Source organism: Ptychodera flava, chromosome 8 (assembly GCF_041260155.1).
Source record: "Ptychodera flava strain L36383 chromosome 8, AS_Pfla_20210202, whole genome shotgun sequence".
Classification (NCBI taxonomy): Eukaryota; Metazoa; Hemichordata; class Enteropneusta; family Ptychoderidae; genus Ptychodera; species Ptychodera flava.
In genome coordinates, this window is record NC_091935.1 from 27,591,322 (window position 1) to 27,615,728 (window position 24,407).

Sequence of the window (24,407 nt, forward strand, 5' to 3'; positions counted from 1 at the left end):
GTCTTCACAGACGTATCAGAAACGACTCCTTTCCCTATTCACATTGAGAGTGGAAGACGGGAAATTATCAAACAAGTACTTTAAATATTCTTAACCGTATATCTGTTTAAATGTTCAGAACAGAAACGATTTCCTCTCTATTACAATTACTTGCAGTATCATAAACTTTTCCTTTAAGTGTTACATACATGTATTTTTCTCTCCGACTTAATAAGCCAGACTCATCTTATTTACCTTTACAACATAATATTCACACAACACATTTTGAGGTAGTAACGCGACGTGTTATATAAATGACGTATATGTATGAAAACAGAGTCATTGGCATTTCAATAAGAACTTCAATAGACTTGTGTCAGACAGTGAAATAGTTGAGTAATTTATAGTTAATTTAGTTACCTTAATTAATTTTCAAACTTACCATGGATAGGGTCAATTTTCTTTCAGTGATGCTTCCTTCTGTTTCGACACTCACTAATTCCAAGGCAAATGATCCACATTGTCTTACATCATACGCTGGTGGCAAATACTAGTGAGGATCCACAGGAAACAAAAGAAATAAATTTTCCATTGCAAAGTGCTCAAGTTAAATATGTACAATTTGGCCTGATACCCACAACTTTTGTCTATCATTCTGTGTACTCGAACAACACCCAATATTAGAACTAAAATCATACTATTTCTTGAAATTTCGTTTATGTTATTCATGTTCTGTTGGTACAAGACGTCTCCTTCATTAGACCAAACTTTTTGTGCATAATATAATTGACAACGCCCAATAAGGATATTACTCACAGAGTCATTTCCATCCTCGTCGTTGAGCATGACAATGACACGTGATTTGTGGTCGTAGACCATTCTCCAGAAATCAACTTCAGTGTTTGGTAAGGGCTTCTGGGTTACCATGAACGCATTTTTCGTTTTGTAAGACTGCAAATGAAAATGAATAAGTAAATGAACATTTAAAATTTATGAATAAATTCATGTATAAATAAATTGATATATGAATGAATAACTAAGTAAATACATTAAAACATAAACAACAGTGACAACAAAATCACACAATAACAACAACATCAACAACAATAATAATGATAATATTGTATTTTGATTTTAAGTATAAAAGGAGAATGCTGTTTTTATCTGTCTTATCGCAAACAAGTGTTTAACTCAATTAACTTTCGAAAGAAAAAGCAAACACGAACAAAGACCAGTAGTATTAATATCTTAACTGTCAACAAAACGAGTGTGTAATAAACAGGCATTGCAGATGGTAGCTTCAAAAGAAAAAGCTGGAAAATATTCCTACAGTGATTATTAAGTTAATCACATGAATGGCTTTAAGTTGCTTATAATACTCACATCTACGAAACTGGCATTAATGTAGCCTGTTGAATCACCATCTTGCATGACACTTGATAGCTTGGGACGATATTTATCGACTGTAACATTTATCAAAAATCATTTATATGTTATGATAATTATGTTAGTTGTACCGTCTTTTCAGTCGTTTCTTCAGATATCAATATATATTTATACAGGAAGACATGGGTTATCGTTAAGCCTTTTAATACGTGAAATGTAAACTCGTTTGTATTACATGATATTCCCTTAACTAATTGACATGTTTCATTGGATTGGGCGATTGCTTTCACGTAATAACGGGTATTCTACGACCAAATTGATTTGGAATGGCCGAATATCACCAGTAAATGAGTATTTTGTGCCAGATATCATGTTATTTCATTTTTTTGAAAGTCGACACAGTTTTCCCCAATTTCTATTCTCCGTCACAGATGACAACGCTAGCTTCGTTTAGAGCACGCGGATGCGTGGACAGTACTTTTCATCAAGTTAAAAGTTGTCCGAACTGGTAATTTGCTGTTTGATTGTATCAGTATAAAATATGATGCACACAATATGACTGTAAATTGACGAATCGCTACAGGGATTTTATGAGGTGTGTTACAAAATGCAAGGAAGAGCCAAGTTGCATGACGTAAATAAACCGTACGACACGCACTAGCGCAATGTCACAGCATAGTTAGTAAAAAGACCACGGGCATTCAGCCTTAAGAATACAATGCAAGGCTTTATATCATCTAGTTATGCACAAATCTTTGCATGTTGTCACCTTGAAACTACTTTTTGCAAAGCATTAAGTTTTAGATCGCATGTTCACATTTCTAATATGCGTTTAAAGGTTATGTCACCATACAACATGCTGCTTCTACCGCGCTTACTCTAACCGTCCCTGTACGGACACATTCTATTGTCACTAGGGATAACAACAACTTTTAGAACGTGTCCTTTGAAAATTTTTATTCATTTTCTCCACTTCTGTTAAAACACTGTCATGAAGACGAAAATATATATTTGTTTAACTTACAAGGTAGAACATCCCTTAACCTATTTTTTCCCACATTTTCAGGGAGTCGACCGATTTGACATTCTTTTGGCCTGGGTCTGTAGCTGCTTTTATTCAGTTTCTGTGAGTAGGAAAACAAGATAAATTCTGCATTTACAATGAAACCTGGAAGCGAATGTTTTAGGATTAATTCCCTGAAGCGAATCACAACGACTCTTTGTCAGAGAAATCGAAACATGGAAATTTCGCAGTAATTAAATGCATTACCATAGAGTGAACTAACCTGCCATTCCAATTCAAGGTGTGTCTTATTGTGATCTAGATCTTTCTTCAGAAGGTCACCAAAGACCCGAGCAATATCTGAAACTGGAATAGTCGTATCAGGAATCACCGTTTTGGGATCCAAAGACGAATAAATGTCACTTTGCTGTGAAAAGTAAAGGTGGTTGTTATTTAGTCTAATGCGTATTTAGTACACAGTACGACATGAATGTGTGCCAATGTATTACAGCGATTTAAATAAATGCAGAAATAAATAATCAAACACCACATACATACATTGCAGTCTTGTAATCGACCATGATTCTTAACCAAAACTTGACAACCTAGGGCTACTTCAGACTCTAATATTGTCTGCTATATGGTGGCAGTTTATGAACGTCATTGAAACACAAACACAAGGGTATATAGTGTTAAAATACAAATTGAAAGAAATTGGTGACTGGTAAAAACTGACAATTTAAGATTATCAAAGAATGGCGAAAGCGTTTTAAACAATTGAACTTGACAACAATCAGAAACAGAAAAAGGATCGATGTATGTATATGTACGCTTACCGTTTCCAGCATATCGCAGTACACATTGTCTTCCCCTGGCTTCTTAACACGTCCCTGTTTTGGTTTTACAGCCGGTTTTGTCACTGAGGTTACAGACGGAGTGACTGCAAACTCATCGCCTTTATCTTGCATTTTTCGTTTAGCTTTATGCTCAGTGTCCGTCAACTTTGATGGGTACGCTTATACCAGGATAAAGAAAATAAAATACAAAGGCTTTGATTTGCTGTACATAAGACATTCATTTCGAAAATATTGTAGCTTTTTTATTTTAAGAGCCAGACCAGATAAAAGTAACTACTTAACCTCTTGACAGTAACCCTTCAATTTTGATGTGGACATTTCTTCTTCAGGATTCAAGAAGACTAAAGATTTGAAGATGCGTTATATGTGATATAACATTAATAGTGTTTGCCAGTATACAGCCACGAACACAAAGGACGCACAAGTTAAAAATATAATAACCTTGTTCTATCCCAAAAGTCCTATTTCCCGTTTTAATTTGGCTCTCTTCAGTAAGTTCAAATTCGTCGTGACCTTTGTTCTTCTTTCTTCGTCTTGATTGAATCCTGCATCGGAAATTAATTTCGCTTAATTTGTTCAGAACATGGACGACAACATGTGCGCTTGCCTGTCTCTGTCAATTTAAAGATTTGAGCGTTGAGGTCCGAAAGAGAGAGGTTTCTGAACAGTATGTCTGAAGAAGTGATCGACCTTTCTTCATGAATAAGGTACTGCTAAAACTACTGATTCTGTGTTACTTTGCAATAAAGTCAGCGCGTCTGACCACATGGTTTTAATTTATCAGTGCAATTCTACAATAAAAATATCGACACAAGAAATGAAATAGCTTGACGTTTGAAAGTGCAAAATTGACGCAGGAGCAGAAAAGAGTACTTTTTTTATCACTCATAATTTGATAAGAAAGTTTAACGGTTTCTCTTTCCGGCGTCAAACTTTTCTTCTTAAGCGGCCGTTAACTTTGCGATTTCAAAAGTCAAACTTTTCGGTCCCATTCGTCAATCTCTTTTTAATTGATGTTCATTGATTGATTTATTTAATTGACGTGAAACGATGTGTTCACACGCACTGACGGTGATGTCTTAGTTTGTAGCAAAGGAACACTTCACCGGTTTTAGAATTTAAACTATCTTGCTACTTACCATTTGAAAACGACCACTGAGCCACCAATAATCAATGCAGATAACACCACAGCCAGTAAAGCACCCAAAATGTATGAAGTACGGTGACAATTATCTGTAGATATTGTTCTCTCGGCTGCGTGTGAAGACAGAAATTTTACAGAAAAGGTAATATTTGTTTACACATAGCAATAGATAATGCAGACGTACGTACATACATAGTTACATAGATACATAGATACATACATAGATACATACATAGATACATAGATACATAGATACATACATACATACATACATACATACATACATACATACATACATAGGTACACGATGACGGGTAGATAGAAGATAAACCTACTGTATATGTAAATAGGCATTACTACAACTTTCCGCTATTCTAAGTTTTTTTTTAATTATTAGTAACGATTACCAAATGTCTGATCACAATACATTACCTAAAAATGACAATGAAGGTTGTTCATCTAGGTAGCATACAACATCCTGCAATAAGAATCAATAAAACACTGCATTGGAACTCGTTAGGGTTTTAGTTGCTCAGATGGCCAGTAATGTTGGTACCGCACCAGTAGCCGGACGGCAGCTTGCTTTACCGTGTTAAATCACTGATAGTACAAATCGGAAATATCTAGATGGGTGTTTTAGCATTTGCTTTATGAAGTATCGCTGCGTCAGATGGGTTAGATGCAAGTTGTCATGAGTTCTGATGATTGCAGATGGTATTGGTGATGAAATCATGATTGCCTGACCATTCTGAATATGATGTAAAGATTGATATATGGTGGGTGGCACGACACCCTTACGATCTTCGAAACACTTGATATCACCACTTGGTTCTTGTCTTGCGAGACGTTAACGTATCTTTCTTCCAAAATTTGACTTTGTTGTGCATGTTGTATGTGAAATGTTTGCTGTTTACATCGCGGTGTTTAGTAGTTGTAATCGACTTTGTTAATATGATCTTTTACTCATGGATTTCGAATGCTGAATGGCTATGAAAGTTATTATAGTTTTTATGAGGCATAGTATTCATTTGATGGGATTCACCTTGATTCTCAAGTAAAAGTCTCCTCCCCTCCACTATTGCCACCTTCATGCTTTTGCACTTTTCAATAAAAGGAACATTTGCACTATTTGAAAACAACTTGCAAAACTAATTCTTGAACTAATATGGTAACATTGATAAATATGTTCTCATGAAAACAAGATGAAGATGACGTTAAATATCTCACCCCTGTATAGGAAGTCGCTAGACCATAATATATGTTGTATCGTCTTCCACGTTCTAAAGGAGCGTTGAAATAACCACCATAGAGACCGCCACTTCCGATGCCAAAAGTGCTCGGCACATTGTCAGTAGTGAACAAGGCAGTTATGTAGGACTCACCACTATTGTTGTACCCATTCAGCAGGCTGGTGTCAATTTCTCTTCGTCTCCTTAAATCTAAACTTTCATCATACTCTACCGCTACGATGAAATCTCTTAAAATATATAAATGTCCCAAAACGCTGTTTGTTAAGTATTGTGTTGCTCACGTATGTATGTATGTATGTATGTATGTATGTATGTATGTATGTATGTATGTATGTATGTATGTATGTATGTATGTATGTATGTATGCATGCATGCATGCATGCATGCACGCATGTATGTATCTATGTGTGTATCTATGTATGTATCTATGTATGTATGTATCTATGTATGTATGTATGTATGTATGTATGTATGTATGTATGTATGTATGTATGTATGTATGTATGTATGTATGTATGTATGTATGTATGTATGTATGTATGTATGTATGTATGTATGTATGTATGTATGTATGTATGTATGTATGTATGTATGTATGTATGTATGTATGTATGTATGTATGTATCTATGTATCTATCTATGTATCTATGTATCTATGTATGTATCTATGTATTTTTGTATGTATCTATGTATCTATGTATCTATGTATGTCTACCTCTGTATCTATGTATGTATCTATGTATGTATCTATGTATCTATGTATGTATCTTTGTATGTATGTATGTATGTATGTATGTATGTATGTATGTATGTATGTATGTATGTATGTATGTATCTATGTATGTATCTATCGATGTATCTATGTATATGTATCTATCTACCTATCTATCTCTATACGTGTCTATGTATCTATGTATGATGAACGCCAGTGTGTATTCATGCAGGCAGGCATATTAAGTACATTGTACGTCTACTAGGTACAGTGTATCGTCGGTAGGAAAGTAGGTAGGCAAGTAGATGGGTGGTTGGATAGGTATGTATGCATACACACATGCAAGCATATAATTTTTATACTGGGTAATGTTTTGAAAGGTTATGGACCGACTGTACTCATGATTGTGGTTGCAAAAGTATTTGTAAACCTATATACTTAAATACTCACAAAAGTTTACTGTTGTTTGATATTCTTGCATCCGATGCAAATGCGGGCAACCTTACCAGTACAAGTGTGTCTGACTGTGCAATGGGTTTACTCAAGTCTTCATTCATGGGGAGTACTCTCGAGATGTCAACTGGAGAGACAAAACCAAGTCTGTTTGTAGACTTACAGTAAGCAAATGTGAACGCGCTCCTATATAAATTTGGGACACGCATTACGTCAGTGAAAATGCAACATGCATCACACAGTACTATGTTCTCAGCATCAGAATGCAAAATGTGCAAGATTTTGATTATTATTTGGCAACCCAAATATTGTACTGGTAATAGACATCCAACAATGAACCGTTCATTACTATGCAAACCATTTTTCTGTTCACAATTTTCTTTAGATCAAAAGCCAAGAACTTCGGTCGCTCACTAATTAAAATTGATTGCCCACTAAATGCAGAAAGTAAACATTCAATGATGTTTCCCGCCCATACGAAATCTTTGATATTATTACACAATTTACCGGTTGCTAATTATTTTGGACATGTCAGGCAAAGTTTTGTTTATATGACGATAAAGTATCTCATAGTTTGATATTCAGGTCTCGTTTATTTAAAACCTATCATAGATGACTCATGGCCAAGTTAGAGTAAGGATTAAACTTGCGACAGTCCCTTGTGGCTTTTCTGTCTCTCTCTCGCACATACAACAGTCGGGGAATCAGAAGCGAAGCGCTGAAGGCGCGAGGGACTGTTGTCTTCTGCTGCACCCTCAACGACAACAAGAGGAAACCCTGTTGTAACCTAACGCAGAAGAAATGATTGACAGGTGAAGCCAGTCGCAGGTCACCGGTGACGGCATAGCCAGCTGGAAAAAGTACCAACAAAACATGGCGACAGCAAATTTCTTCCTTTGCCTCCGCCCTGTTCTCGACGTCATATCTCATGAATAATTAAAGCAACCTATTTCTTGCAACAGACAACAGTCCCTTGTGTCAACGTATGCTTTTTAATTCTGAATGCCCAGCTCGCGCCTTCGGCGCTACGCTTGTGATTCCCCCACCATAGATAGTATGTGCGGGAGACTACACCATGCAATAAGAGACAGAAAAGGCACAAGGGACTGTCGACAGTCTACGTGAGGATGTGATATAGATCAATGGGACTTTTGTTGCCTCTCTTTTGTCAAGTACAAACTCTCGTACAATTGGAAGAGCTTGGTTGTCCAACTTTTTTTCCACATTCAGTAGGTATAGTATCTTCAACTTCGTTTAAATCAAAACATGTTGGACATATTGGAAACCATGTATAGCTTATGGGTAAAACGCTTACACTAAAAAAAAGATGTATTGGCGCATGCGCATTGAATTATGTCATGTAAACACCACAACCACACTAAATCTCATTGAGTATCATATATCTCGAATAATAATCTGAATGGGAAGAAACATCCAAATAAATAATTCTGTGAAGCCCCTTTATGATTAAGTGCTCCTTATCCATGGTTCTAAAGAACTATTTTATTATTTTGCAGTTCGTGAAAGGTACCTTGAATGCAGTGGGCATACTATAGTCGCATAAAATACCTTTGAATGTTGTGCCTGTAAAAAGTATCCTGGGCTCTCCAAACCCAACCAATGTACTTGCATTGACCAATATTTCATACTTAGTTCCTGGCTGTAAATCAAGAAGCTCGTATGTCTTTACTGTTCCAACATGTATTGCACCAGAATCCTTCTTAGTTTCCGTGAAAACTGACCCTATAGTTCTGTATGATATCTAAATAAATAAATAAATAAATGAATATATAATTAGGGGGTAAACATATGTGTTAAAATGCTAGTGGAAATTAATTCGAGATCGTTCGGTCTATTCACATCTAAATTCGTAAATGGTTAATGTTAATATTACCATGATTTTATATTATTATATACTGGACCCTCCGCAAATTGCAAGTTTATTTTGTTGAAGAGAAATCGCACGACGAGGCATATTTTGGCAAACTGGAGATACAGTAAAACACACTCTTCCGAAGGGTAACTGATGCAAAACCGCAAACAATAGTGGCTGTCCAAAGAGACTTGCAACAAGTGAACAATGAATTTATCATAAACATACTCCATATCCTATTATATCACCACTGAATATCAGGGGGTCCGTCCACATCAATGTGACACTCCCAGTTGTCACTTCCTTGACGTTGAGAGATTCTGGCATTCCCGGAACTGCAAGACAACAAGCAAAGCGTACACTTTTTGCATTTACGGATGACTTGTTAGGGAGAGTCTATTGATATTGTAACTTTCTAAGACAAAGCTTATTTTGTGTTCCGAAACGTTACACACTATACTTTAAAAGTGGTGCCGGTAATCAAAAGTTTCCCCACGCCCAAAACTTTCTTACCTCTATTGTTTTATCACTAATACATACACGCTAACTACAGACTTAAAGGTGCTACGATTATGTTTGTCGAGTATTCAGGTATTTTAAAACTCGAGATTTGTCGACAATTTGAAGTTTATTCCGGTTCAGAGAAATTGTAATATACATTAGGGAAATCTAAGAAATCTTTTGCAGAAGTGACAATGTGTACTTTCTTACTTGTCACCGTTGTTTGCACGTTCGCAGCATCGCTTGGGGGACCCAATCCCGCTCTTGTCCCAGCGTTTACCTAAAGATGGCATAATGACAGTAAAATTAGCAAAATTTGTAATACATAGTCCGTGGGCTAGAGGGGGTCTACGTGCACCCCTCCCACAGGATAACAAACCTGTATTTTTCAGAAGCCTTGGGATCCCTAGAATACGAAATGGAATTTTAACAGAAAAAATATAGGGATGGAATAGCTGTTATGGTCATGTTTTGAAGGGTACCGCAAAATCACGATTTTCCAAGCCAAATGCATTTTCGTCAAATCTGTCTTCTTGTAAGTCATGTGCTGAGCTCGTTTTTTAATATAACCTCACTTGTTTGGTATCATTAGAAAGAGAATTTATTCCTCTTTAAGATGACATATTGTACTATGCAATATCTTCAACAGTTTTTGTCAAATATAACCAAAACGTACCCCTTACCCCAAAATTTAACATTGCAAATTACAGTAAATCTCAAATTCTACCAATTTTTTAGCTAGGCATAATAAAAAATGCAATGTTTTGTCTGAAATATGTTTTATTTGATACAGGGACATGTAAGAAATATGAAATAGACTTTTAACAGAAAAAATATTGGGAATCTACAGCTGTAACAGTCATATTTTGAAGGGTACCGCAAAATAACAGTGTTGCAGATTTGCATGCATTTTTGTTAAAACTGTCTTCCTGTAAGTTATCTGCTGAGCTTGTTTTTGAATATAACCTGGCTTGTTAGGTATCATTAGAAAGATAATGTACTAGCCTTTATAATGACATATTGTAACATGCAATATCTTCTATAGTTATCATGATATATAACCAAAACTTACCCCATACCCCAAAGTTTACATTGAAAATTTCAGTCATAGCTAAAACCAAATTCTACCATTTTTTTACGTAGACATATAAAATCTGGCCGTTTTTGCTATTAAATCTATTTTATTTGGTACAAGGACATGTCAGAATATCAAATAGGCTTTTAACAGAAAAAATATTGGAATCTACAGCTGTAACAGTCATATTTTGAAGGGTACCGCTAGTTCACAGTATCGCAGATTTTCATGCATTTTTGTTAAAACTGTCTTCTTATAAGTTATCTGCTGAGCTTGTTTTTGAATATAACCTGGCTTGTTAGGTATCATTAGAAAGATAATATACTAGTCTTCAGAATGATATATTGTAACATGCAATATCTTCTATAGTTTTCATGATATATAACCAAAACCTACCCCTTACCCCAAAGTTTACATTGAAAATTTCAGTCATAGCTAAAACCAAATTCTACAATTTTTTTAGCTTGACACAAAAAATCTGGCCGTTTTTGCTATTAAATCTATTTTATTTGGTACAGAGACATGTGAGAAATATCAAATGGACTTTTAACAGAAAAAATATTAGGACTCTACAACTGTAGCGGTCATATTTTGAAGGGTACTGCAAAATATCAGTGTTGCAGATTTGCATGCATTTTTGTTAAATCTGTCTTTTTATAAGTCATCTGTTGAGTCTATTTTTGAATATAACCTGGCTTATTAGGTGTCATTAGAAATATAATGTACTAGTCTTCAGAATGACATATTGTAACATGCAATATCTTTTATAGTTTTCATGAAATATGACCAAAACTTACCCCATACCCCAAAATTTACATTGAAAACTGCAGTCTTAGCTAAAATCAAATTCTACCATTTTCTTTACCTAGACATATAAAATCAGGCATTTATTTGTATGAAATCTATTTCATTTGGTAGTGGGTCATGTCAAAAATATAAAATAGACTTTTAACAGAAAAAAGATTGGAATTCTGTAGTTGTAACAGTCAGATTTTGAAGGGTACAGCAAAATCTCAGTATTCCTGACTTGCGTGCATTTTTGTTGAATCTATCGTCTTGTAAGTCATCTGCTGAGCTTCTTATAGAATATAATGTAAGTTGATAGGTATCATTAGTAAGATTATTTACTAGTCTTTAAAATGACATATTGTAACATGCAATATCTTGTACAGATTTTTATGAAATATGACCAAAACTTACCCCATACCCCAAAATTTACATCGAAAACTGCTGTCATATCTAATGTCAAATTCAAGCAATTTTTTGCGCAGACATAAAAAATTAGGCAATTTTTTGTATGAAATCTGTTTTATTTTGTACTTGACCATATCAGAAATATGAAATGAACTTTTAACAGAAAAAATATTGGGATTCTATAGCTGTAACAGCTGTATTTTTAAGGGTACAGCAAAATCTCAGTATTCCTGATTCGCATGCGTTTTTGTTGAATCTGTCATCTTATAAGTCGTCTACTGACCTTGTTATTGATTATAACCGGGTTTGTTTAGTATCATTGGAGAGGTAATTAACTGGTATTTACAATGACATATTGTAACAGGCAATATCTTGTATACTTTTCATGGAATATGACCAAAACGTACCCCATACCCCAAGGTTTATATTGAAAGTACTGTCATAGATAACGTGATCAATTTCCGTGAATTTTTAGCTAGACATGATAAAAATAGCTCTGTTTCGGTATTAAATCTGTTGTATATGGTACTGGGTCATGTCAGAAATGTGAAATAGACTTTTAACAGAAAAAATATTTGGACTGTATAGTTGTAACAGCCATATTTTGAAGGGAAATGCAAAATCGCAGTACCGCAAACTGGCACCTTTTTTGTTAAATTCTTCTTCTTGTAAGTCATCTGCTGAACTTATTTTGTGACACAGCCTGGCTTGTGAGGTATCATTAGTAGGGCAAATTTCTTCTTTAAGATGACATATTGTAATATACAATGTCATTCATATTTTTCCTGGAATATGGTCAAACTTTACCCCATACCCAAAAAGTTCAAATCGCAAATTACGGCTCATCTTAAATTCTACCATTTTTTGCTGCACATAATACAAAAGGCAATTCTTATTTAAAATCTGATTTATTTGTTACAAAAGTATGTCACAAGTATAAAATTAACTTTTAACGGGAAGATGATACAATTTAGTAGCCACTTGGATCATTTTTGGAGGGGGAACCCATATATTGCAAATGTATGTGTTTCGGCAAATTTGCCCTGATACCTGGGTACCCTTCCAAATATGATCCAAAAGGCTACAAAATCATATTATGTTCCTGTTAAAAGTTAATTTCATATTTATAACATATTTTTTTAACAACAAAAAGAAATTCATAGATTGCATACAAGCATTGCCTTTGGTATGTAAAGTTAATAAATTGTAAAAAAATGTAGAGTTTCAGATTTGCAGTAATTTGCTGTGTAAACCTTGGGGTATGGGGTAAGCTTTGGTCCTATTTCATGAAACCTAAACAAGACATTCCATATTACAATATGTCATTTTAAAAACTATTAAATTACCTTTCTATTGATACCTAACAAGCCAGGTTATGTCAAAAATCAAGGTCAGCAGATGACTTATAAGAAGACAGATTTAACAACAAAGCAATCGAGTTTTCAATACTGTGGATTTTGCGAGACCCTTCAAAATATGACTGTTACAGCTGTAGAGTCCCAATATATTTTCTGTTAAAAGTCTATTTCATATTTCTGACATTCCCCAGTACCAAATCAAATAAAAAGATTTTATATACAGCATTGCCTTATTTGTTATGTCTAGCTAGAAAATTGGTAGAATTTGACGATAGCTACGAAAGTTAATTTCGATATAAACTTTGTCGTATGGGGTAAGTTTTCGTCATATTCCATGAAAACTATATAAGATATGGCATATAACAATATGTCATTTTAAAAACTAGTAAATTAGCTTTTCAATGGTACCAAATAAACATGGTTATGTTATAAAATAAGCGCAGCAGATGACCTACAATGGGACAAAGTTAACAAAAACACATATGAGACTGCACTGCTGTGATTTTGCAGTACTCGACAGAATATGCCTGTTACAGCCATAGAATCCCAATATTCTTTCTGTTAAAAGTCTATTTCATATTTCTGACATGTTCCTGTACCAAATAAAACAGATTTAATAGCAAAAACGGCCAGATTTTATATGTCTACGTAAAAAAATGGTAGAATTTGGTTTTAGCTATGACTGAAATTTTCAATGTAAACTTTGGGGTATGGGGTAAGTTATCAACAGATAACTTACAGGAAGACAGTTTAACAAAAATGCATGCAAATCTGCAACACTGTTATTTTGCGGTACCCTTCAAAATATGACTGTTACAGCTGTAGTATTCCTAATATTTTTCTGTTAAAAGTCCATTTGATATTTTCTGACATGTCCCTGTACCAAATAAAATAGATTTAATAGCAAAAACGGCCAGATTTTTTGTGTCAAGCTAAAAAAATTGTAGAATTTGGTTTTAGCTATGACTGAAATTTTCAATGTAAAGTTTGGGGTATGGGGTAAGTTTTGGTTATATATCATGAAAACTATAGAAGATATTGCATGTTACAATATATCATTCTGAAGAATAGTATATTATCTTTCTAATGATACCTAACAAGCCAGGTTATATTCAAAAACAAGCTCAGTAGATAACTTATAAGAAGACAAATTTAACAAAAATGCATGCGAATCTGCTACACTGTGATTTTGCGGTACCCTTCAAAATATGACTGTTACAGCTGTAGATTCCCAATATTTTTTCTGTTAAAAGTCCATTTGACATTTTTGACATGTCCCTGTACCAAATAAAATAGATTTAATAGCAAAAACGGCCAGAGTTTTTGTTTCTAGCTAAAAAAATTGTAGAATTTGGTTTTAGCTATGACTGAAATTTTCAATGTAAACTTTGGGGTATGGGGTAAGTTTTGGTTATATATCATGATAACTATAGAAGATATTGCATGTTACAATATATCATTCTAAAGATTAGTAAATTATCTTTCTAATGATACCTAACAAGCCAGGTTATATTCAAAAACAAGCTCAGCAGATAACTTACAGGAAGACAGTTTACCAAAAATGCATGCAAATCTGCAACACTGTTATTTTGCGGTACCCTTCAAAATATGACTGTTACAGCTGTAGATTCCCAATATTTTTTCTGTTAAAAGTCTATTTCATATTTCTGACATGTCTCTGTATCAAATAAAACAGATTTCAGACAAAACATTGCATTTTTTATTATGCCTAGCTAAAAAATTGGTAGAATTTAAGATTTACTGTAATTTGCAATGTTAAATTTTGGGGTAAGGGGTAAGTTTTGGTTATATTTGACAAAAACTGTTGAAGATATTGCATAGTACAATATGTCATCTTAAAGAGGAATAAATTCTCTTTCTAATGATACCAAACAAGTGAGGTTATATTAAAAAACGAGCTCAGCACATGACTTACAAGAAGACAGATTTGACGAAAATGCATTTGGCTTGGAAAATCGTGATTTTGCGGTACCCTTCAAAACATGACCATAACAGCTATTCCATCCCTATATTTTTTCTGTTAAAATTCCATTTCGTATTCTAGGGATCCCAAGGCTTCTGAAAAATACAGGTTTGTTATCCTGTGGGAGGGTGCACGTAGACCCCCTCTAGCCCACGGCCTAATAGTCCATTGTTACAAATATAGACAAAAACAGCACAGGGCAGACAACACACACAACAAAGTCAAATCCTTGAAAGAAAGACCAATGGACCTCTGGCAAAAAGACCAGGAAATAATGTCAGGTGTTTTGAAAATAGTAAGCGCATCCTGCCCTTCATCTGGCATCCGCGATATATCAGTCTGTAAGTCAAATGGGTCACCAACTAAAGACCAATGTCATTGATGCTATCAGCGATCATGCGTTTTAATGTAGAGACAAGTCTTTCTATGGTGTAATCTTGGTTTTAAAAGTTTTTAAGAGAGATAGCTATGTCTCTCTACAAAATCACCATATGAACTGCACAAGTTATTAGTCAGTAACGTAAGTGACAAATTTGTAGTATATACCTCCACTGAGTACATGACATCATATTTCAGTTCGGTGATAAGGAATGTGTTAACATCCTTTAGGTTTGCTGCGAAGATGTCCACTTTCCTTGTTCTTAAAGGTTCGTCTGTTTCCCAATAGCTTATTTCATATCTATTGACGACTCCGTTCGTTAGATTAGGTATGGCCCACTCTACTTCCACCGTATAATACCTTGGCTTTAATATGACATACCTTGGTTTCGATGGCACTGTGGAAAATTAAAAATGTTATGTAATTGTTATTATTACACTTCATGTACTATCTAGTATATTTATAGCATTTGGCTCAAACTTGGTCGCATACGATTTGGGAGAAAGGGAGATGAGTCTGCATCTCTGCATAGATTCCATACCAGAACTATTTGGAGATTTAATTTTAGACACGCATACGGGCTTGTACTTATCGACAGAGAGTCTGAACAAGTTTCTCAGCGCAAAGGTATCTGCATGGTCAAGAAAGTCAATGATTATTGCATTTCTTACCGCCTTCAGCTGTCCTGGTGATGTGTGGTTCACTCCAGGGACTTTGCTCATCTTTATTATGGAACGAAATAATAATTTCATACACAGTGTAGGGCTCTAAACCATCGATCACAAGAAAACTCGTAGATCCGCCTGGTCCAGATTTTTCCATGAAACTGTCTTCAGAATATGCTTTCCTGTATTTCGCTGAAACGTTCTCTATGTAGCCATTAGTGTTATCATGGTTACATTTTACGCCTGACGGCGGTGGTACCTATGTAAACATAGAAGGTAAAATGACACTTCATGTATGTGACAGTTTCTTTATCGAGTTAGATTAAGGTGGAGATCAAAGTCCTGGTCAAGTAGAAATGGTTCCTGATATCCTTCATGTTACAAATGTCATGGTTCTGTCATGCTTTGTTTGCAAATACAACGACGTTAGGAAAGTCATTAAGTCTATACATCTTCCCGTTACTGATTTGCCTTTATTTTTTCTATACTGCTTAACATTGTTCACTTCTACTTGAAACGTTTTTCGTGACAGAAATACTCACAAAGTTTCCACAAAGTATCGTTTACTTTGATCTTTTTAAATTTCAAATCTTTGCAAATTCTTGAGGCATTCTTAATAACTTAGTATATTTAGCATTTTTGTTTGTATATTTCTTCGCATTTCACTAACCTCAATTTCAATCTCAATTTCGTTGGGATGTGTTGACGATGAGGCTTTGATTCCAGGTGCTTCAGTTGGTACTGTAAATTAAAGCATTTATGGTCCAAGTAGAGGTTTCAAGAGTCCCAATGATGTCAGTAAGTCAGTTTATTTTTGTAACATAGATTTCATTGACCGCAAACTTATTTATTAGTCCAATTAAAGTATAATTAGTTTACCCACCGAATACCATCAGGTAAATTTAAAACATAATATTTAAGCCATCTCAACACACGTTCAAAGCTTGCAGCTCCTAAACACTCTGTTCCATTGTAAAAACTCTGGTATTATTGTTTAGGAAATGAATCTTGCATCGATGAATGGAAAGATAAGTCGCGTTAATGAACATTAGAAGAAACTTTCTGACAAGAGTTTAATTTTTCGTCAATTTCGATCATTCTAGCGATATGCAACAAATGAGAACAGTATAATTGTAAAGGTCTTAGGACTAGATCATTCTGCATAATCAGTTTAAAACTAACATAGCAAATACTATCCTATCCACCACATACCGTCACATAATGTAGTCGCTGAGGCAAAGGTCTCTTTGCTACCCTCTCCTCTTGGTCCAGGTCTCTTGACGGTCACTGTGAAATCATAGCCAGTAGACCAGTCTAAATCTGGAATAACTGAGTTGTACGTCACCTGATCTTGGTCTTTAACAGCAACGCTACGATGGAAATCCCAGTTATCAGAATCGGATTGTTTGTAGTAAACTTTGTACGCTTCAACCGGTCCATCTCCTATATCATCTTCAACAGTCCATCTTTGCCATGTTACAGTGGCCTGAGTTGCTTCAACTTCGATTTGTGGGGCCTTAAGCTGGGCTAATCTAGGCAAGGCTGCAGAATTATGCTTATGGTCGGTAAAGGTCAGAAAGGTGAGACGATTATTGTCACTCTATTCGACGTTGATCCAAATATTTCTCCTCACATTACATTGCAACAGAACACATCATTATGTGTTATGATACAGACGAAATTCTTCTCCGATACTTAGACAAATATCTTTTCGACAACACATTAATTGTCACTGTTGTTATAGAAGCAGTTCATTACCCTTCAGGCCTGTGTATAAATGCATTAGTTTGCATTTCCCGAGGCCAAGGTATTACCGGCTTTGTGGTACGAATTTTGTTCTTCATTTTCGTCAAAATGAAATCGAACAATTTAATTACATGTAGATACACATAAATACCGCCAAGTGTCCGAATACCTACCATAAAAACTGAAATTATTCAGTTGCAATGACACTCCACCAAAGACACCACATGTCAACGACATTCCATGATCTACAATTATACTGCTGAAGTTACCCACGAAGAGATATTTTCGATCGATAAGATATGACGTCAAAGGAAACTGCGATCCACTCTCGTCTGATAGAGCTACATCAGATGAGTGTATGACTGGATTCCCACTGACAACACAGATTATAGATGATGGTTCACCAGGATTGACTTTTGTGTTGTATAGCAATCTGATCTTGGTATTTCCATCTATACAAAAATAAAACATTCATTATGTTCAGGACCCATATATTCAAATATGTAAGTAAAATACTCAATATTAGTGATTTTTACAGCGCGGCTCAACCAGCGGTCATAAGGGCTTTAGCGATCGTCTAGACTGTGTGTGACCAGAAGAGTTACAGAGTGATTCAGGTCAGTGTATGAAAAAAATTGAGAACAGCGTTTGAAGAAAATATACAGCAATTTTTGGTTTTCGCAATTATATTGGTTGTAATGAGTGATTTTGTTACCCTGCTTTTGTTATTGCATGAGTGCTATTTTAACATAAAAATCATGGTACCCCAATGCTATCTGAGACTCACATTGAACTTGTGATAGCCAAGAAGGTTTACGGTTTTGGCTATTCTGGTATTTCCAAATTATAGAATTGTTGTTCGTGCAAAATTTGGTTTTCTTTTTATTCCTGGGTTACATCTATAAATCTAGTTCTTAGCTTCTTCACAAGAATGTGCAATCTGACAGTGTTATAGGCCTTATCTAGGGAGCCACCACAGTTTTATTCTTGGCATAGCCTTCCTAGAGATTAACTACTAATGGAAATGTGGTGGAAGATCTAATATGTACCATGAAGCTCGTTGAGAGTAAGTGCAAAAACTACTACCAACAGTAATATCACAACAGCATACTCATAGTAGGACTAGGTGGAAGGTGGACGGCATGTTAATAAGGTCCCAATGAATATCATTTTCCGTATTCATAGACTTTATAGTATCAACACTTTATTTTCTTCCTGTTGTCTCTTATCTTCCTAAATTCTGTGCAATGTATTCTTTCTCATAAGCGTTATTAACCAAGTGTACATGTATCCTTCTACGAATCATATCGAGCCTTACCCTTTTCATTAATCACAAAAGTCTGACTGAATTATATAAAGCACTTCACCTTGCTGACAGTCAGGTATGTCTACATCAATCCATCCTGGGGCACATTCTCCATTTGAACACACACCAGTTGCTTTACTGCATGCCGCGTTATTTTTGCAGTGACAATAATAGTTGCACAGCTCACCGTAAAAACCATCGGGACACGAATCAGGGACTGAAATAAACACAATGGAGACGCCTTAAAAATTCTATCAGGAAATATGGTCAGAGCTCTGGGTTTCTAAATGACTTGGCTATCATATATAATCTACGATAAATAGAAACTTTTAAATATTTATGACAGAAACAATCAAAGACTGTTTAGGTAGCCAGTTACTCAATGACAGTAGGGCAAAAAGCATTTGACTTAAATGGTAATTAAACAAACTTTGCGGTACACATCGTTTTCACAGGTCAGCTGGTAAAACATGCTATTTGTGTTTTAATATGTAGTTGAAAACGAATGTCTTTTCAGTGCAAAGCCAACATTTGCAAAAGCTCTTGATTGGTCTCGAACACGTTTGATACATTGACCATATTAACTTTATTATATATTCGTTGGTGAATACATTTAAAACAACTGTTGCGCTTGCAATCGATCGAAGTAGCATTTTCAAAGTTTAGAACGCTTAAAACAACCTTGAACGTCTATGATGTAGGACTGTATAATTGTTTTCTGTGCCCTACGCTGAATGCTATCTGCCAATGTCCGCTATGAGACAAATATTTATGTTGTACATATCTACAAATAGACAAACCTAAGAGAGCAGCTAAATGCCCACCTTTGACATGTTTACTAATATTTGTTTTATTACAATTTTAGTTTTCAAAATTCGTACTTTTATTGCGACAAAGCAAAACATTTAACTGGGAGGATACAATTAATACGCTAAATTTTTATTAAAACTTACTGTTACACTTCGAGCCACCCCATCCTGTTTCACACATTGAGCCCCCATTACATTCGCCCGTTGTTCCATTACATCCATTTGTACAATGACATGTCTGTGAGCATCCCGGGCCATACCTTCCCTCTGAACAGTCTGCAACGAAGGGTAGCTAAACATAAATATACAATCAGCTAAGAAGGAACTTAATTTTAAGCTGTTATATTTATCACAAGCGCGCGAGACTTCAGCCTTAACGGGAAAATTAAGTTCTTAACACGCTAGGATGATTTTATATATTTATCAGTCTTCGTGTTGCCCTTTCCAGGAATCTGTAAACTGTATGATTATTAAAGCGCTTAGGGGCCGTCAATAATAAAAGCTGACGCACGACAAACGTATATCTTTCGTTTAGGGGGAAGCGGGTAAAAGCTCATTTCGTTTTGTGTGCGTCAAAATCGCATAAGGATTTTCGTCTATTGTTTTTTGAAGTGCGACTTTGCGGTGAGAACACAATACTACCTTCGCGTTCATCGAGAACAGAATGACCACAAAATACGGAGACAAAAAAGACAACGAAAAGACATAAATCAGAAATAAAAACTTGTATGCTTTTTCAAAGTAGAACTTTTCCCTACGTACGAAATACATTGAAATATTCTGTCTCAAAAAGTGAAACGCGTAAAGTGAAGGTTTATTACTACAATTTGCAGTAATAGAGCGCGCAGCCATTGCAGTGAACTGCAATAAAACTGCTTACACTAATTAGTTTCAGCTGTAGCCGTGGCCACTTTGGTGTTGAAAAAGGCTACTTGATAAAGACCATAAAGTCTGCTTGTACAAAGGCAAAACTAGCTCTGTCTGAGGCTTGAGTTGTAAATGAGAGTTTACGATTGGCACCCTGCGTTCAAGATTAAGATACAATGTAACATTACCATGCACTGGTCCATGTACAAATCTTTTTTATTTCAACTTCCCCAGACAAACTGTCTGCATGGGGCATACAATGTTGTCGGCTTTGCCAGCTGGCTACAGCTGAAACTAATTAGTGTGAGCAGTTTTATTGCAGTTCACTGCAGTGGCTTCGCGCTCTATTACTGAAAATGGTAGTAATTAATGTGCACTTCCGGTATTTTTTCATGGGCGTTCAGTTCGGAGAGGTACTTGTGGGTTTGTCGGAATCGGCATCATGATACGAAATTGATTTCGCATAAGAACTTTCGTTTTGAGGGGGAGGGAGGGGGTTTCAAGTAAAACGAAGGAATTACATTTCTTGTGCGTCAGCTTTTATTATCGACGGCCCCTTACTTTGTTGATCATTCTGTAAAGTGTGGCAAAAGGTTGCAATCATAGCTCACCATCTGTGCAGTCTAGGCCTCCGTACGATGTACTGCAAGAACAACCGTAGGGATCAGCTAAGCAATACATTGTACGACGACATGCATCTGGATTTGAAGACGAACAAATCCGGTCACATTCCATTCCGAAGGTGTTCCTACCACAGCCTGAAAGGAACGAGCACTACCGCCGTAACAACGCGAATATAAATCGGTTTCTTTTACTTAAGGTAAGTAAAACGTGAAGTAGAATACGATATGATGAGGTATTATATGATGTGCTGTTCTGTATCTACAAGGTTAATAAACAATCATTTAAAATAAAAACAAATATACCAATGTCCGATTTTCCCATTTCATTTGGGGTGTGGTCCAGTATCTTTTCATACTATGACGGAAATAATTGTATCGAATTGGAATTAAGGTGTAACATTTATCTCAGTGTGACCAAATGTACTGGGGCGGGGCTTGGTTACGATAATTGGCACAAGATACTTTTAAAAATTAGCGGAATGAGGGACTGGTCAGTTTCTTCGGCCGTGGATGCCGGTGGATTCATGGGGGTCACCCTGTTTTTCACTTTGGTGATGGGGTCACCTATTTTGAAATGCCCAATTTAGGGGTCAGTGTGTTTTTAAATTTCGACACGGGCTAATACTTGCCTAAAATGCATCGTAATAGCCATGAATTTCATCATTCAGTTTCATTTATCGGCGCGCCCTTCGGGCGCGTAACTTTCCTAATATGATGTTATTACGAAATTACCGCAAAGGATGCACGAGGCGTATCGCATGTGATGCACGGCGCCGATGTCATTGTGCATCCTTTGCGGTATTTTCGTGATAATCTTATTATTATACATCTTGAATTCTTCACTGCGACATCAAATTGTCTATATATAGCTGTGCAGCTATCTGTTGGCGGGGTAGGGTGCGTGGCTATGCAGGTCATCAAAAGGTCAACCCCGCCTTTTGATGACCCGCATAGCGGTGCACGCTAGGTACCACGCCATGCGCCAACAGTAGCTGCGTTTCCATAGCTACAAATTGTCAGAGTAGTGACCGTTTTAGTGCAATATCAACATTTTTTCTTCCGATTTATAGTGCAAATGTAGAACGCTATCTCAGACGGCTTCTGCAAGCTCTGGAGTGTGTGTCCCAGTACTACACATGTACGTACAGATTGCGCGAGGCTGAACAAACTGGCCAATCCCTAACATCGTCTCACATACTGGAAGACAAGAAAAAAAAAACACCTGTTCTTTGGTTGGTAGAGTGCGCGTGCACTTCAGGCAATGAATTTAAGTTGGTGCGTTCAGCCGCAAGAAATTCAAGAAATGGGTGATAAAGGAAGAAGTCACCGCGAAATAGGTGTTCATCTCCAAAATGTTTTGCCCAGGGCAAGTGGTATCTCTGAACGAACTGTTAGACGATGATGTCTCAAACATGATATCAAACGCCTTTAAGGTCAAGATTTTTATCGGGTTGGAACAGGAACAATGTATAAAGTGAGCCGGCATACGGATTAAGACTATGATTGGTTACTTAGATTATTATGAGGAGAACATCATTGCGTACAAAGATTGACAGCTAAATAAATTGATCAGATAAAATTAAATGTGGATGGCGCGCTCTGATTGGGCTGATGACTGTCACAATTTACACAATGTTCCAGTTTGCGACGTTGAAGGGAAAGCGCACAAAACTTCAGCAGGTCAGGTCAAACTGATTATATCGGACTTTCCTTTCCGCGGCCGCAACACTAATAGTTCTTTGTATGTTCGTTACTCGATCCATTGAACGACTTGCCCGCGCAAATAACTGTCACAATTGATGCATTCCTAGGCCAAAGATAGATACTATCAAGCTGCCACGCCCCAAATGAAATGGAAAATCGGACATTTGGTATATTGGAAATTGAAAAAACCGAAATACGAATTGTGGGAAATGGAGTTTTGTTGAGGGAAATTTGAATGGCGTAAAGCGCCATCCTCACAGCAGTATACACCTGTTTCCTATATTCAATCTCAGCCAAAATATTTTAAATTTAGAAAAAGGCCTAAAAGTTAATAATCAAGATGCCAAAAATGCGCCGAAAAATGAAACTGAATGATGAGATTCATGGCTAACACGATGCATTTGATGCATTTTAGGCAAGTATGAGCCCGTGTCGAAATTTAAAAACACAATGACCAGTCCGGGTCAGCTCCAAAATTGGAGCGCTATACCATAATATTTCCCCCTCTCATTAGCCAATCAGCGGCCAGCGCGCCATCAGTAAAAATTGTATTTCCTGGCAACCTCCACATGCGTCCTTCGTTACGTACTGTGTCGAACTCCCGCGCCGTATTCTGTCATAATGTCGAACAGTTGTGTGGCCACTCTGTCAAAACACAATTTCAAAATCGCGTACCAGTTTTATTCTGGCTAAGACAACCAAACCCCATATATCGCTGTGATTCCTAGACTGGCTTGAAGTCCTGCGAAATATAAATCGTGTAACTACACAAATCGTTCAGAATACCCCATTTGTGTCGGAGATGGCAGCGATACGAATTCTACCGTATGGGGAACAGTTGTGTTGCCACTCTGTCAACACATTTTCAAAATCGCGTACCATTTTTAGTCTGCGTTTGACAACTACAAAACAGGTATCGTTTTAAAGCTCTGACATTGCTCTTCTTTCTTGCAAAATGTTATACGCGTACCTACACAAATAACCTTTATAACAGTATTTCTAATAGAGATGACGAACATCCACAAATGATTCTCGGTACTTGAGCGAAATCGATAAACTTGGGGTAGAAATGAATCGTCAATATTTCGAATATTTGTTCACTAATCGGACTCCTTGTTGGACATGACCTTCTGCAGAACACGTGGATTATGTTGACTGTCGAAATTCGTCGAAATTCACAAGACAGGGGCTTAATAAGCGGCCCAAAACTGCCGATCACACTTGTGGGTAATTTGTGACCCAGCGTGACCTGTACTTTATTATGATGTAATCTGGTCGATGATTGGCTGAATGCCGGAATACATTATCATAATGAGTCTCCAATTTTGGAGCTGACCGGACTGATGACCCCCAATTGGGCATTTCAAAATAGGTGACCTCATCAGCAAAGTGAAAAACAGGTGACCCCCATGAATCCACCGGCCTTCAAGGCCGAAGAAACTGACCAGTCCCTCATTCCCGCTAATTTTTAAAAGTATCTTGTGCCAATTATCACCGGTAACAAAGCCCCGCCCAGTATATTTGGTCACACTGAGATAA

The 24,407-nt window shown here is 36.3% G+C and overlaps 1 protein-coding gene across 2 annotated transcripts in view; it reads right to left on the minus strand.

The window, feature by feature from the left end:
• Positions 1-24,407, minus strand: part of LOC139138933 (receptor-type tyrosine-protein phosphatase kappa-like) — a 42,601-nt gene that overhangs the window by 12,245 nt on the left and 5,949 nt on the right. Inside the window, exons 5-27 of one of the 2 annotated variants that reach the window (XM_070707555.1) lie at positions 21,153-21,299; positions 19,819-19,950; positions 18,927-19,082; positions 17,733-18,011; positions 17,026-17,355; positions 16,484-16,554; positions 15,820-16,072; positions 15,316-15,545; positions 9,369-9,438; positions 8,886-8,992; positions 8,354-8,546; positions 6,782-6,911; positions 5,597-5,846; positions 4,802-4,847; positions 4,365-4,479; positions 3,667-3,770; positions 3,205-3,383; positions 2,652-2,795; positions 2,390-2,489; positions 1,363-1,442; positions 796-930; positions 422-529; positions 10-34 (exon numbers count right to left, since the gene is read on the minus strand). In XM_070707555.1, coding sequence (XP_070563656.1) covers positions 10-34; positions 422-529; positions 796-930; positions 1,363-1,442; positions 2,390-2,489; positions 2,652-2,795; positions 3,205-3,383; positions 3,667-3,770; positions 4,365-4,479; positions 4,802-4,847; positions 5,597-5,846; positions 6,782-6,911; positions 8,354-8,546; positions 8,886-8,992; positions 9,369-9,438; positions 15,316-15,545; positions 15,820-16,072; positions 16,484-16,554; positions 17,026-17,355; positions 17,733-18,011; positions 18,927-19,082; positions 19,819-19,950; positions 21,153-21,299 — 3,384 coding nt within the window. Of the gene's footprint in view, positions 1-9; positions 35-421; positions 530-795; positions 931-1,362; positions 1,443-2,389; positions 2,490-2,651; positions 2,796-3,204; positions 3,384-3,666; positions 3,771-4,364; positions 4,480-4,801; positions 4,848-5,596; positions 5,847-6,781; positions 6,912-8,353; positions 8,547-8,885; positions 8,993-9,368; positions 9,439-15,315; positions 15,546-15,819; positions 16,073-16,483; positions 16,555-17,025; positions 17,356-17,732; positions 18,012-18,926; positions 19,083-19,818; positions 19,951-21,152; positions 21,300-24,407 lie in introns of those variants that run through there. The other variant, XR_011553695.1, reaches the window with a different exon arrangement.